This window comes from Micropterus salmoides, unplaced genomic scaffold (assembly GCF_014851395.1).
Source record: "Micropterus salmoides isolate LMB-PRFRI ecotype aquatic unplaced genomic scaffold, ASM1485139v1 Ms_hic_scaffold_3, whole genome shotgun sequence".
In the NCBI taxonomy this organism is placed as follows: Eukaryota; Metazoa; Chordata; class Actinopteri; order Centrarchiformes; family Centrarchidae; genus Micropterus; species Micropterus salmoides.
In genome coordinates, this window is record NW_024042261.1 from 6,372,317 (window position 1) to 6,385,820 (window position 13,504).

General features: G+C 40.1%; 1 protein-coding gene across 2 annotated transcripts in view; it reads right to left on the reverse strand.

The window, feature by feature from the left end:
• Window positions 1-3,060: 3,060 nt before the first annotated feature.
• The window catches only part of brip1 (BRCA1 interacting protein C-terminal helicase 1), a 39,879-nt gene continuing 29,435 nt past the window's right edge, over window positions 3,061-13,504 (reverse strand). For both annotated transcript variants that reach the window (XM_038693632.1, XM_038693631.1), the window contains exons 15-20: window positions 13,130-13,289; window positions 12,747-12,868; window positions 5,478-5,590; window positions 5,303-5,385; window positions 4,896-5,180; window positions 3,061-4,049 (exon numbers count right to left, since the gene is read on the reverse strand). In XM_038693632.1, the coding sequence (XP_038549560.1) occupies window positions 3,625-4,049; window positions 4,896-5,180; window positions 5,303-5,385; window positions 5,478-5,590; window positions 12,747-12,868; window positions 13,130-13,289 (1,188 nt within the window). In that variant the 3' untranslated portion in view covers window positions 3,061-3,624. The remainder of the gene's footprint in view (window positions 4,050-4,895; window positions 5,181-5,302; window positions 5,386-5,477; window positions 5,591-12,746; window positions 12,869-13,129; window positions 13,290-13,504) is intronic.

A 13,504-nucleotide genomic window follows, 5' to 3' on the forward strand; every position in this document is an offset into this window, starting at 1 on the left:
TGTTTTCACACAGGATGTGGAATGCGGTGATCATTATCACTATATGCATCTGTGTGCAGCAGAATACAGACTAAATGCAAAAAACATCACTGCAGATGTACGGTAGCACTGATCTGTGTCAACATTTACTGTATAACTTATATTGATCCTATAATGCATTCTGTGCCATTATGCTTGAAAGGTATATGTGAATACATACAATTACAAATACTGCAATACAAGGATAAAGACAAGCATAGTAGCAATTAACACTGATCATAAATAGTGTGTTCATTCACTGTGATTTGAAAAGGCAAAAATAAAACAAAAAACACTTACCTTGCTTGTTAAATCTTCTGCGTTTCTGCTAGCAAGATCTCTGAACTTTTATAGCTTGGTCAAAAAGTTATAGTTAAGTTTTAGTTTACATAAATACAGCAGCTGCAGCATAGCTTGAGACATGCAGAATGTTATTATTTCAATATTGCATATGTGCATCAATATTGAAATAATAACAATCAAACAAGATTTTATAGCTTTATTTGATATTATTCTTAGCAGCCGTAGTATATGTTGTTGCATAAAATGGATAAAATATATAGTATAGTGGGAAAAAGCTGATGGTTTTCACCCAGATATTTAAAAACAACATATTTTAGAGCTGCAATCACAATACCACGAAACTGTGATATTTTTGCTTAAGGTCATCATACTGTGCAAATCTCATATCGGCCTGGGAGAATGTCCTGTGCAGTCAGTTTTTTTTTAGTTTAGTAACAAATATACTAAAGAACAGCCTTACACATATTTGTAAACCCATCTTTGCGCACATTTACCTCCTAGACACACGTGTATTTATTTATTTGCCAAATCATTTCTATTTTTTTCACATTAGCTGACGCCCCACACAATCTTTCCATGTTCCTCCTGGCAGCTGCATCAGTACCCGCTGGTGGAGAAATACCCTTGGTTGGAATCAATAGTTCTAGTTTACCAATATGAGACCAACTTTTTCAAAGTACCTGTTTGAAAAAGTTGCGAAAATTTGAATTTTACTTTAAATTGTATGTAGAGAGAGTGTTGGCCATTCCCAATGCCAGAAATTAAAGGTGGGTTAAGCAATTCTGGAGAGATCCAATTCCATGACAAATACGATATGATATAGAGCGAACAAAAACACTTAAGGAATGTAACTAATGTTAGCTAAGCAAACTTTGGCAAACTGTGGCTACAGCTGCTGCTGTGAAACTAACATGCAGAGAGGATGAGACGGTCCCAGGGCCAGCACACCAGCTCCAGACAGCAGTACTCCCAACTCTACTGCTGCTATAGCTGACATCACAACAACAGCATGTCTTAGTGAACTAGAAAGTAAGCAGAATATCCGTGGACAAGTTATTTTACGCTACCTGACACACAAATGAAGGCTGGAACGGCTGGAATAGTGTTGTTTCCTATTTCCAGTGCTTTTCTGTTGCATTTCCACTCTGTCATGTTTGGTGATAAGTCTCGTGTATTTTTTTTAATAATAAAATGCTGTTAGTGTACTTTTAATGATTTGGGGTTGAGACAAAAGCTGAATTAGCCTAATGGGAAAAATGCAGTCATTACTGAGTCTTTCAGTAATGTGGGCTCCCTATTAAGTGCTTTTAACACGCATTCACTGGCCTCTCCACGCTGTGTTTTGATGATGTTAACGAGTGGTCATGCACGATTACATATACAAGGGTCTTGGGGAGGCTGCTGATGAGAGCAAAGAAAGGCTTTAATGGAACACTTGTCTACTCTGCTCATCTGCGCAAATCACACATTGGTGAAGTTTGCGTCGTAATGAGACAAATCACATCAGTGTAATCATGTTTAATCTCATTTTTCTGTCTCCCTTCAACTTCGCCTGTTTGATGAGTCTGCACTTAGGATTGGCTTGATTAAATGACCTCAGCTCCTGAGAGTCAAACAGCTGATTACACATACATGCTATTCGTAGGTCACAAATAATCACTGTTTTTTCACAAATAAAGTACAAAAGAAAGGGTTAAGATCTAAATGGCAGTAAATTATTCAGGACTGAAACAACACCTAATGACTACAAATATGGAAACACTGTACTTGACTGGCTTCATTTTATATATTCAGATTAATTATATATGTGAGATATTTCACTGGTCACTTTAACATTTACTGTAGTATAGCTTTTTATGTGAAGATATACACTCAGTTGCCAGTTTATTAGGTCTACCTAGCTAAAACTAATGCAGTCTAACAGCCCTGCAATAAACCATAACTGATGAATAATTACAATGTTTGGTTGAAATTGTCTTAGGGAGGTGTTGGTTCAACTTCATTGTAATTTTGGAGGCTATAATTTGTGCTGTGGGTGAACTTTTGTTATACTGAGATATGTTTTTAATATTTCAGTCTACCCTCACCGATATAAACAATGGCCAAAACATTACAAACATCTTTAGACGATAAAATAGTATCTGTCTTTATTCGAGCTTCTAAGCAGAGGCCTGCAGATATGAGAACAAACATTTGGCAGTGGTTAAAGTAACTAAGTGTATTTGCTCAAATACTGCACAGTTTTGACATACTTTCTTTACTCGGGTACTACCATATTATGCAATTTGTACTTTCATCTCAGACACTGCCCGCAGAGTGGAAAATTGTTTCCAAACGCTAATATTGTCAAGAGTTCTTGCCCTCACAGATTTGTTCACAAAAGGCTGTTCATATACTGCAATACTGACATTTGAGAGGGGAATACTGTATTATTTACAGCACTAAATTTATTTGAGCTACTAGTTACTACTCAGATTAAGGTTTTGCAGGTTTTGTTAGTACTCAACTGTATTCAAAGTTGTTAAAATGATCTCAACCACCGCCAGTTATATGAGTACCTCTTTCAAGTCAATGCATCAGTACTGAAAATCCTAAAATAGAAAAATACAACACTTACAGGAGTCATTCTGCACCATGAGTACTTTTGATACATTAGGTAGATTTTGTTGCTCATACTTCCACCACTGAAACTGGGCCATTTAGAAACATGTCAATGCGGTTGAAGGAAAATATGAGAAATGCTAGATTATTATTTTATTGTGATTTAACAGAATATATATATGGATGCTTGTACTGAACGTAAAATAAATGCATATCCGCACACTAATAAGTTTACAGCACATAATTGAAATTGAAAAAATAACAGCCTCTTCTTTAGGTTAAATCAGGCATGTCTAAAACACCCATAACTCCTAGACACATCATTAAAACAGAACTAAATGTTATCATACGAGTTTGAGGATTTGTATTTTAATGATTTGTTAAAATGCTCATTCAATCAGCGCTGTCATTTCAATACTGTTGGTTAGTTATGCATTTTTTAACTGAGAACAGGCTGTAATGGCCTTAATAAGATGTGCTGTCACACTGCATAAGAAGCTGATCTGAGATGGCTGAAGCCTCATCATCTACTGCATGCTTGGTAAGAGTGTGTCGGCTACTTGTAACATAGATACTTTACAACATAGTGTTTAGGAGACGCTGCAGGATAAACTGTCAAAAGCCAATGATGATATATGAAAACTTGGTATGAACTGAATATGGTATTTTACATTGCACTGCAATCTGTTTCAACAGTTACTGTTAATATTTGGTCTTAGTCTCTTTCTGTGGGCTGCCTTCGTCGCCTTCGCCCTCAAAAAGTTCAGGAGTAAAAAAGACAGTCTGGTCTTCTTCATCTTCATCTTCCTCTTGACTGTCTGCTGAGGGTGGTTCCCTTTCACAGCTGGGAGGTGTTACTGGAGAAAGCTTTGGAGCCAGACTATGTGGTTCCACTTTGATTTCAGTGGAACGGTCTCCAGCCCCTTGTTTAAGACAAGACACATCAGTCTTCTGTTGCGTGGAGGAGATGTGCTGTTTCTTCTGGTGCTCAGAATGATTAGCTGTTTCCGTTAGTTGTTTTCCATTAGTTGTTTTTCTGGAGGTGAAAATATGGTACATAGGCTTCTTGGAGGGGGGGGTTTGCACAAGGGGCTTTGTTGGAGGACTGTGGATTGTCTTCAAGTATTCTGCATCAAGAAAACAAAATATTCAAAACTACTTTACAGAGGATATTTATTAACCTTATCCTAGCATTTGACTGCAGTCTGACAGAGTCAACTGAGCAAACACATCACAAAAAAAGCATTTAAAAAATGAGACTTCTACGCAGACTACCATGGCTGCCAAGGCTATTCTAAAAGAAAGATAAATGTGGGCTTACGCTCAATATAGCCCAAACAAAGGTCATTGGGATTTAATTAAAAGCAACAGTCCAACATCTGCTCATCAGCTCGCTCCAGCGCCACTCAGGCACGCAAAAGACCTTACAGTAATGAGGCAAGCCACTCAACTGATCCCTTGCCCCCCCACACTTCTACCCCCAACTATAAGGGGCGGGGGCCTGGGGGTGGTGTGGGGGGAGGTGCTACTGCCATGCTACCACCCCTATCCACCACACTGAATTCAACTGGGCAAACAGATAAACCATGTAGGGAGACAATGGGTGCTCGTAATGTGAAAACATGTCACCTCAGTATATTATCTCAGGGTGATGTCATGCTCAGACATCCTTGAGCACAAAAATGGCACAAAACTTTTTATTGCTGTCTATTAAAAACAGCAGCTTTATTCACTTTAGACTAACAGGGACATCCTTATAACATCACTATTATGAGTTGACAGAATGAAAGCCCACACTAGAATTGACATATTAAGTCTTAGTAGTTCTAGTGTCACTGTTGGTCCCCGGGCATTTCTGATACTTTAACTCTTTGTGTTAATGTTGCCCCCAACTATAGCACAAAAAAGACACATGGACCCCCACAACCATTTTTTGAGAATGAGGATTCTCTCAAAACTTCAACTTAGCTGACCTTTTTCCTGTTCAGCTTTCAACTGCTTATGTGAAAAAGCAGAGAAGGTCGAGGGGCTTGTGTCCTGCTGGGCTTCAGGCGGTTTGACACATGAGCCGGGTGTCCATGGTTCGGACGCCTTTGGCAGATCCTCTCTCTCTACAGTTTCTGGTAAGTGAGTGATGACAGATGAAAGAGGGGCCGCCTCCACCTTCTGTTGCACCTGACAGAATGCTACCAGAGACTTCATTGCATTGGTAAAGGTGTCATGATGCTGGACGAGCTGGCGGACCCATTTAGAAAGACCTGTGTTTCCACAGACACACACATCAGAAACAAACACTACCAACAATCTTATGGTGGATAGCTATTGCCATCTAGTGTTCAAGTTTATAGGCTTTGCAGTTTTACAAATAAATATTGAGCACCTGTGATGTACTTATTGGGATTATTCCTGTAACGGTCATCTACTAGAATAAGGGCACCCCAGTCATTCCTGTGGCGGATGCACCTGTAAAATAAAGTTTGAAGGTTTAAGTATAAAAGACAGAGAGAACAAAAGTAAATCTTCCAAAACACTCTAGCTGTAGTGGGCAGATTTACCTCCCCAGGGCCTGGTTTAGAGCTCTGTAGGCCTGAATCTCGTACCACTGATGGCCTCGGAGAAGACCTCTGGACTTGCAGTGCTGATCATTGTACTTCATCTTCAGTTCCACCTGAAACCACAGGGCAGTATATTAAAAGACGGGACAGTCTATTGGCTGCATGCCCATCAAACTTAAAACAACTGGCACAACTGTTTCCAGTACACAGTTCTGGTTTTTCTGGTCATGTGACTTATAATAGGTACACATTACAGCAAAGATTCACTTTTAAAAGTAAAAATTTAGAGAATAATGCTTACATAATATTTTGATGAATAGTTATATCACATGTTTTAATTTTGATAAACTTGCTTAAATTTACACTGGTCTGCTCTTAACTGTGTGTGTGTGTTCTGAAAGTTAGACATTTAAAGTAAAAAAAAGTTAATATCAAAGACTTTGGTAAAGATTAGAAGGGTAAAAATGTGTCACAAAAGCTGCGATAACATTTTGCCAACTCTTAGTGTTGTTTGAGAGCTCTTCATTTTTGTGATAAAGCTTTATTTACAAAACATTTCTAAGACTAACAGAAATGTTAAAATCTGTTTTCTCCTTGCTCCTCTGGTTCTGGACTAAAAAGGTAAATGGAAACAGCAGTTAAAAGTCTCTTTCAGCAATTACTCCAATTTGTTGTTTAGAAAGTGATCCCAAGAAAACAAACAACTATGAAGTCATCGTTACAGATACCAATACATTGTCAGACATCTGAGGTATTAAAATGAATCCCAGGACATCCCGGTGGACATGTCTTGGTTTGGTTCTGCCCCGACCTTTGTTGTAAGTCACCTCCCTTGCCCTGCTTCTCTCCAGTCCATCTCTCTACTGTACGCTATAACATAGCATACAATACGCAAAACATAGTTTAAAAAATAAGTTACTGGCTACCAAACAACTACTGAAAAAAAAAAGTTAGCCGTAACTGTGGCACTTGGCACAAGAGGGTTTCATGCGTGTCTAATGATGGATAATTAATTGAATCCATCATGGATATGAAGTGGAAAACCATGTGGTGGATGATGGATCTAGGGCAAACTAAACCCCAAGCAACTAGTACTCAGGACCTGGAGGGGTCGGGCATTACCTGCCCTTGTAGACAGATGTGTTCTGAAAGGGGAACAGAGGGGCTAAAGAGAGGCCATGACAGAGTAGAGTGGAGGTAGGAGGGGGCCGACAAGGTGGTCTAGGTGACATGAAGCATCCCTGCACAAAAATGCCAGGAAAGCATCCATCCCTTTGAATCTGTTGCTGCTGATTTTAGCGCTAACCTTTCAGAATTGACAAGTGAAAAGTTCAGCTGGCGTCTGACGGGATGCCATGCAGGGCAGGCTGCTGAACGAGGCTTTAACTGCTTTTGACAGGTACCGTGTGTTCGCCCTGAGCAACCAAACACGGGGCTGTGGCAGGTACAGCCTGCTCCCTCATGTGCATCACGCAATGCCACTGTGGCCTGTCTGGGCTTGTGTACATAAACAAATAAGCGGAGTCACAGGAAATCCTAAATGTCGCCCCAAAGTTGGACTATGACTAATAACACCTCACCTAAGCAGCATGCAAACAACTGACAACCACGATGTATAATGAAGGCCTATGCTTGTCTGGAGATTTAAAATCACAGGTTTCATCTGTGAAAATACAATAGCAGTGCAGGCTGCCAATGGGAGTCAACTCATAAAGCCATGTCACAGGAAGTCTTGTTAACGCTGCTGGCTTCATGGTGAGATGTTTGCCAATGTATGAGACACCAGAGCAGTTAAAGAATCTACTCCTAAACACACAGCTACAACAGAAAGGCCAAGTAGCCCCGAGCTGGCGGTGTCATCTAAATCCAATCACAGTCCATTTCAGCGTTCGAGCCATCACATCCCTGGTCTGTACCATGTCATCGTCCAATCGAACATGACAGGTTGCATATGTGAAAAAGCCAATTCTGGCTGCTAGCAAATCTTGTAAATGTGCAAGAAACCACAAGCTAGAAGGGATTAGTTAAAATGTCAGGAGATCACTCGCTTGCTTTGGCCTCGTCCTCTACAGCTACCTGTTCATCCCCATAAACATATATTTGACCACTAGGCATGATTCGCAGCTGAACGCATCTGTTTGAGCTACATTTTACACAGGGTGTGTGTGTATGCACGTCAGCGTCAGTGTGCACGCCCCTGGCAGTCCGAGACATCTTGTGCCTGTCACTGAGATTGCTAAGCGCCTCATCTGTCACATAAGGCTGAGCTGACAGCTGAGTGGCTCGTCTTCAACACAGTGTCCAAGTGTGTGTGTGTGTGTGTGTGTGTGTGTGTGTACACACTCTCACAAGGGCATCGGACTACCACACTCCCTTCCGACATGCTCATGGATCAGCTCACACCAAGGCTACACGCAGAATCCTAATTACTGTGGTGCGGTCTCACCTATAGTTTTTCTCAACCAAGTCAAGTTTGCTCACCACACGGTATTCGATCTGATCGAACTATAATGTCAACATGATAAAACAGTCAGACAACAATGTGAAGAAAGCTGAATGAGTACTGTTTTTTTATTTGGTCTTTGTCTTTAGATGGACTGAAGCCCATTTAGACTCAGTCTTTGTTCTGACTCGCCCCCCAGTGCTCTTGACTACCTTGTTATCAAACCTCAACAAATCTTCAAGTTCATGTAAGGCTGGTTGTGTTCAGACAGCGTTTACCACCGAGGCTCATTTTGTAAACGAAAAAAAGTGAGGTTTATATCTCTGAATAAGGTCTTGTTCTTGGTCTAAGTATTGTTTTGGAATCGGTGTTGAAAAGTTATGTTGTACCCGCAACAGTATAATAGTATCAAAACAACTGTAAACAGTCCCCAGCCATAGTAATGAACTGTGTGACAATATTTACATTTTGGTAAAGGGTAAAGAAAGGGTTGAGCATGCATCAACAAAAAATGATGTCGACTAAGACGTCTTTCTAAAGTGGTGATACATAGCTTTCCTTCAGTAGTTGATGAAGCCAAATGAACAGTGTCTTGAGTGTGCCTGGAGCATCCATCATCCCCTCTTCTTGATGATTTCCATGAACTCTTCAACATTCCTCCAAAATCCCCTTTCTCCATCCATTTCACATGCCCATAGGCCTTAGCTCTCGTGATTGTCTTTAATAAAAGGGCAGCAGCAAGAGCTTGGCTGAGCCCGTCATTAAACGGAGAGAGATGCCTTATCAGTTGTAAGTGTCTTTTTATTGCTTGTTAAAGCCACTTATTGTTTGACTCACTCACGCAGGATGTGACTGTTCACTGTAAAACACTCCATTGGAAAAACTCAACATAAATGTAATACTACTTTTGGCAGGGCTTTCTCTGCAGAGGACTTTTCAAGTTCAACCTTTGATCTTTGTCACAATAACAACACAACAGGCCAGTAAAATGCCGTGCTATGTGCTTACACTGTAGAGTCTACGAGTTATGCCTGTCTGGGAATGCTGGCCATGCAGGCATCTAAAGTGCTGCAGCAGTTTAAATGGAGAGAAGCTTGGCTTACACCTCTTATCCTAGCAATGGGGTGCTGCCATGTGAGTGTGGGACAGAATGAATGAATTAATATGTCTGGGTCCATGTGTGCTATTAAGAGAATGTGTACATGTTAGCACTAGTGCATGGAAGTGACAATGTAAGAACATGTCACGCATGTGTATGTGTGCTTGAGTGCACTAAGGGAAGCAGTTTCAGTGTGAGACATATGGTGTAAATATGATAAGGTGTTAATAGGAAGCATTCATGCAGGTAAAAATGTGTTTAAAGAAAAGGAAACACTCACACATTAGCACTGTTAAAATTAGATGCAATATAGCCTTTTGGTGTTTTGAAAACAACAGAGTTTCCCGTTGCATAATGTAGCTGAAAAAGCAAAAGCAGCAAATGGCTTCATCAGTCACTATCAGGATGGGAATGTGTGAGGAAAAACTTATTGCACAAGTAGAGGGTGCACAAGCAGCACCGCTGGCCAGCACACTGACCTCTAAGCAACTTCCTTGATGTGCGGAAAACCTGGTAATGTACTCCTGTGAAAGCAGCACTCCCTTAGGTCTTATGGTGCGGGGTTCCAAACTGAAGAATTGGTGGCATTAGTGCCAAATACTTTATCAGTTATAGTTGGCACTCAAAAATGTGCCACAACATACCACACATTTACCATTGTAAGCCTGAAAGTAGTGTTTAAAGCATCATAACTAATCATAAAGAATCGCAGCAGCATTATAAAGCCCTATTGTTTGCGGGCATGTTTTTACTATTTGTACTAGCTTGTTTCTAATTTCACCGTTTTAATTATAGCCTACTTCATTCTCCACATTATTCAAGTGTGCACTCACTTATTGAATCTGACTCCTTTCCGTTTCAATTCTCTTTTCCCCCACACTCACAGACCTACCTACAGGGACCTGACCAGGGACGATGGATGTAAATTCGCTGCTAGCTAACTCTTGTGAAATTATTTTAATTGTGCGGTGTCACAGTCAATAATAAACAAAAAAATAAGTAATGAAGTGGTTACACCATTGCATGTGCATTGCCAATGCATTTCTGTCTTTCTGTCCATCTGAGCCCATTATCTCTCTGACAGTGCTGCAGCAGTATCTGTGCTGGTTTAGCACGCTATGAGGGCTAGCTGCATGGCTTTCATTAGTGTTATTGTCCCTATACTCCCAGCGGTGTAATGGATTAGCTCAAAGACCTTTACAGCCCCAGGGCTTCTCTTGGGGTCACACTGCCTTTGCCACTGAAAGAGGATATAATATGAAGAGGAAAAGATGACTACAGAAATGAAAAAAAGGTAGAACAAGCAAAGCTCATGATGAAAAGAAGAAATGGGGGAGGGGGGGGAAGCAAAGTTAAGGAGAAAAATATAAAATTAAATCAAAATTTTTCACATAATACCGCCATGTAAAAGCCGGTTTTCCAGCGCCCTCGATGTCATTGTACATCCCGACGTTTCAATGTAGACATCATCTGATGGAAATTTTGTAGGCATCGCCCAACCCTTGTCTTCAGGACATAAATTTAATAGCTGTAGCTTGACAGTAGTCAATATCTGCTTTTAAAGATGCACAGACCCACATGGATCCAGAAAGAAATTTCAGCAATACCGCAGAAGTAAAAATCACGCCTTTTGTCACTAATATCCCGCTGTCCATGTTCGACTGATTTATATAAAACTGATTACAGGTCTTCCCTACTTACCAAGACTTGTGTCCGCAACACACACACACACAGTTTCACACACATCACTGTTAAAGCAAAGAATTTTACAAAGACTGAAATGACAAAAAACTGTAAATACGAAAGTAAAGTAAGCACTGGTTTAAGTTTATGTTCTCTCTGTCATGTTTGCACTCTAACTTGTCCTGTTGTGTGCTCTACCTTTCTTTCAAATTCAGATGGAAGCGGTATGACAGGTAAAGCACAACATACCTCTCATTCAGTCCCAACTGTTTGATCTGGAAATCCAGAAAATAGCATTTTCTTCACTCCTTTATTTAAATTATGTAATATTTTACTGATAGTCAAGGATGGAGTTCAACAATAGTTAAATTAAAGGTTTTGGTCAAGTTAAAGTGTCAGCAGTCACCACCATGACCTTTGCCTTCCTGATCCTACAACAGCTGCAATCATGATAAGACGTGGCTCTCTGAGGACATGTAGCAAATAAACAAAAGCGGTACATGTTGAGCACAGAATGTGTCATTTGAAATGCACGGTCTCTTCACACTTGGTTAGCTCCTCCTTGGCCCTAACTAGTTTTGGCTTCTTCAGTCCTCCCCCTGGTGTTCTGCTCCATCCACTTGTCTCCTGATTTATTCTAGATCAGGCACAAGCTTAAAACATCAGTTTCAAGAGACTATGTACTGACGTTTAGATGGGCTATTTTTCTTTATGATGATATGCATTTGTTCTTTTATATACGTATTACACCACCATATAATACAATCCAACCCATCATTGTCAACTGCTGCATCCCTTGAATCAATGCCTTATTTAATCATTAGAGTCATTTATTTCATTTTAAGGTCTGATATTTTCAAAAGATATGTTTGCTTAACCTCCTATTGTCACTCACATCCATAATATCTGTAATCCATAATAACTGGAGCTAAAACATTTTTACAAGTTAATAGGTATTAGTGAGGAGTTTCAGTGTTCTGTTGTAATGTAAATCCCTGTAACTGTTATCAAACAAACAAACAAAAACTGGCTTCTTTTACTAATTGGTCCAGCTAGAGTAGATTGACTCTAAATCATGCAGATCACAATCACCTGAGTGTTTGTGTTTACATATTCTTTGTTGCGCTTTGTGGACAATACCTGACGAAGATCTCCATTAGATTGAAACGTTGTTGAATTAAAAATAATGGGAGCTATTATTACAGTGTGCAGATCTTTTGTTTGATTCTTGCCTTTCAGAACTTCAGAAATAGGACTTTCTATGCAGAATGCTTAAGACCATCTACTTGTACCTAAACAGCACAAAGTAGAAAATAAAAAAAATAAATCAGAGAAAGGGACGCAATGCCCTGAGAGCTGACAGAGGTAAAACTGACAGCTTTGGCTAAGGTGAAAGGGTCTGGGAAGCTTCAATCACCCACATGTCTTGCCACACTGACAGAACAGGTTAGTGAAAGCTTCGTCGTGCTCTGACAGGAGTATGTGGAGGAGTAAAGGGGAGGAGAGGTGGGAGGCAGGGAGAGAGTCAAACTTAAAGGTCAACTTTATCTGCTAAGGACGGCGCAGACACAGCTACATCGCTTTGGGATTTTTTTTTACGGATCACCAAAAAGAGATGTTCTTATTTGGTGTGGGTTTGTGTGTGTGCGTGCGTTGAGTATGTCTGTGAGATATATATTTCTGTTCATAGTATCCAACATGTTGGATCTGGACCCAAAAATAAATAAATAAAAAATGAAGAAGTGGACATCTTACAGACACTGCTCAGCGTCACCAAAGGAATCACGTTACGATTTTGACAGACAGTGGCTTTAATCTGCAAACAGGAATATACTGTGATTTCTTTTCTAACCTCAGTTTCCTAACAGCATGGAAAACTTGAAAATAACTTATAATAGCTTTTTTATTTTTAGCTAAATCATACTTTTTCCTGGTGCCCCAGTAGCAAATGTTCTGTGGCCCAGGGATAGGGTGCCTCTGATCTAAACCACTTACTTACTGTAGCATGTACAGAATATCTGCAGGCTGTTGTGATTCTACCTACCTGGAGGTCTTTGATGTTTGGGAAGGGAATGCCAATGGTGACCACCGCCCTGGCATTGTCATCGGTAAAGTCTAGTCCTTCACTCACTTTACCCCTACAGACAGCAATCAGCAGTGCACCATCTACAGTAGAACAAAAAAAATACCATACAGTATACATCAATGCAGTAAATGACAAGTAATGTGCAGTAGGACTATTAACAATTACTTGAATTACTTTATTGAAAATTTGGATGATGTCAGCACTGGTGCAGCTGTACAAATGACAACTTGCACTAGATTAGATCAAATGAGTTTATAGGCATCAAGTCACCAATCAAGCTACTTCCGAGTGATATAGCAAAACCAGTACTTGGTCCAGTGTGATGTTGTTTACTATCTCACCTCTTTCCGCACAGTATTTGACAGCATCGTAGTACGTGTGAAGAAGTTCGTCAAAATCCCCCTTGCCACCGCCGCGGGGCTCTGTGATCACAGTTTTCTGTTGTTCTAGCTTCTCCCAGAGACCAGTGTTAGTCCATCGGTCTCGCAGCTTGTCCAGCATCTGATCAAATCACAGGAGGCATCATGTTGTAAACATAAATGCTTGCCTAAGTTTTTGGTTTGAAAACTGTTCACACAGAAGCTCTCATAGATTGTGCAACGACAGCTACAAAAACTAAAGCCATGCTTATTGACATGATTAATAGTTAACTTGTAACTATTTCTGTGTACAAATATATGAAATGAGCTGGCAAATATCACATCAAACGATCACTG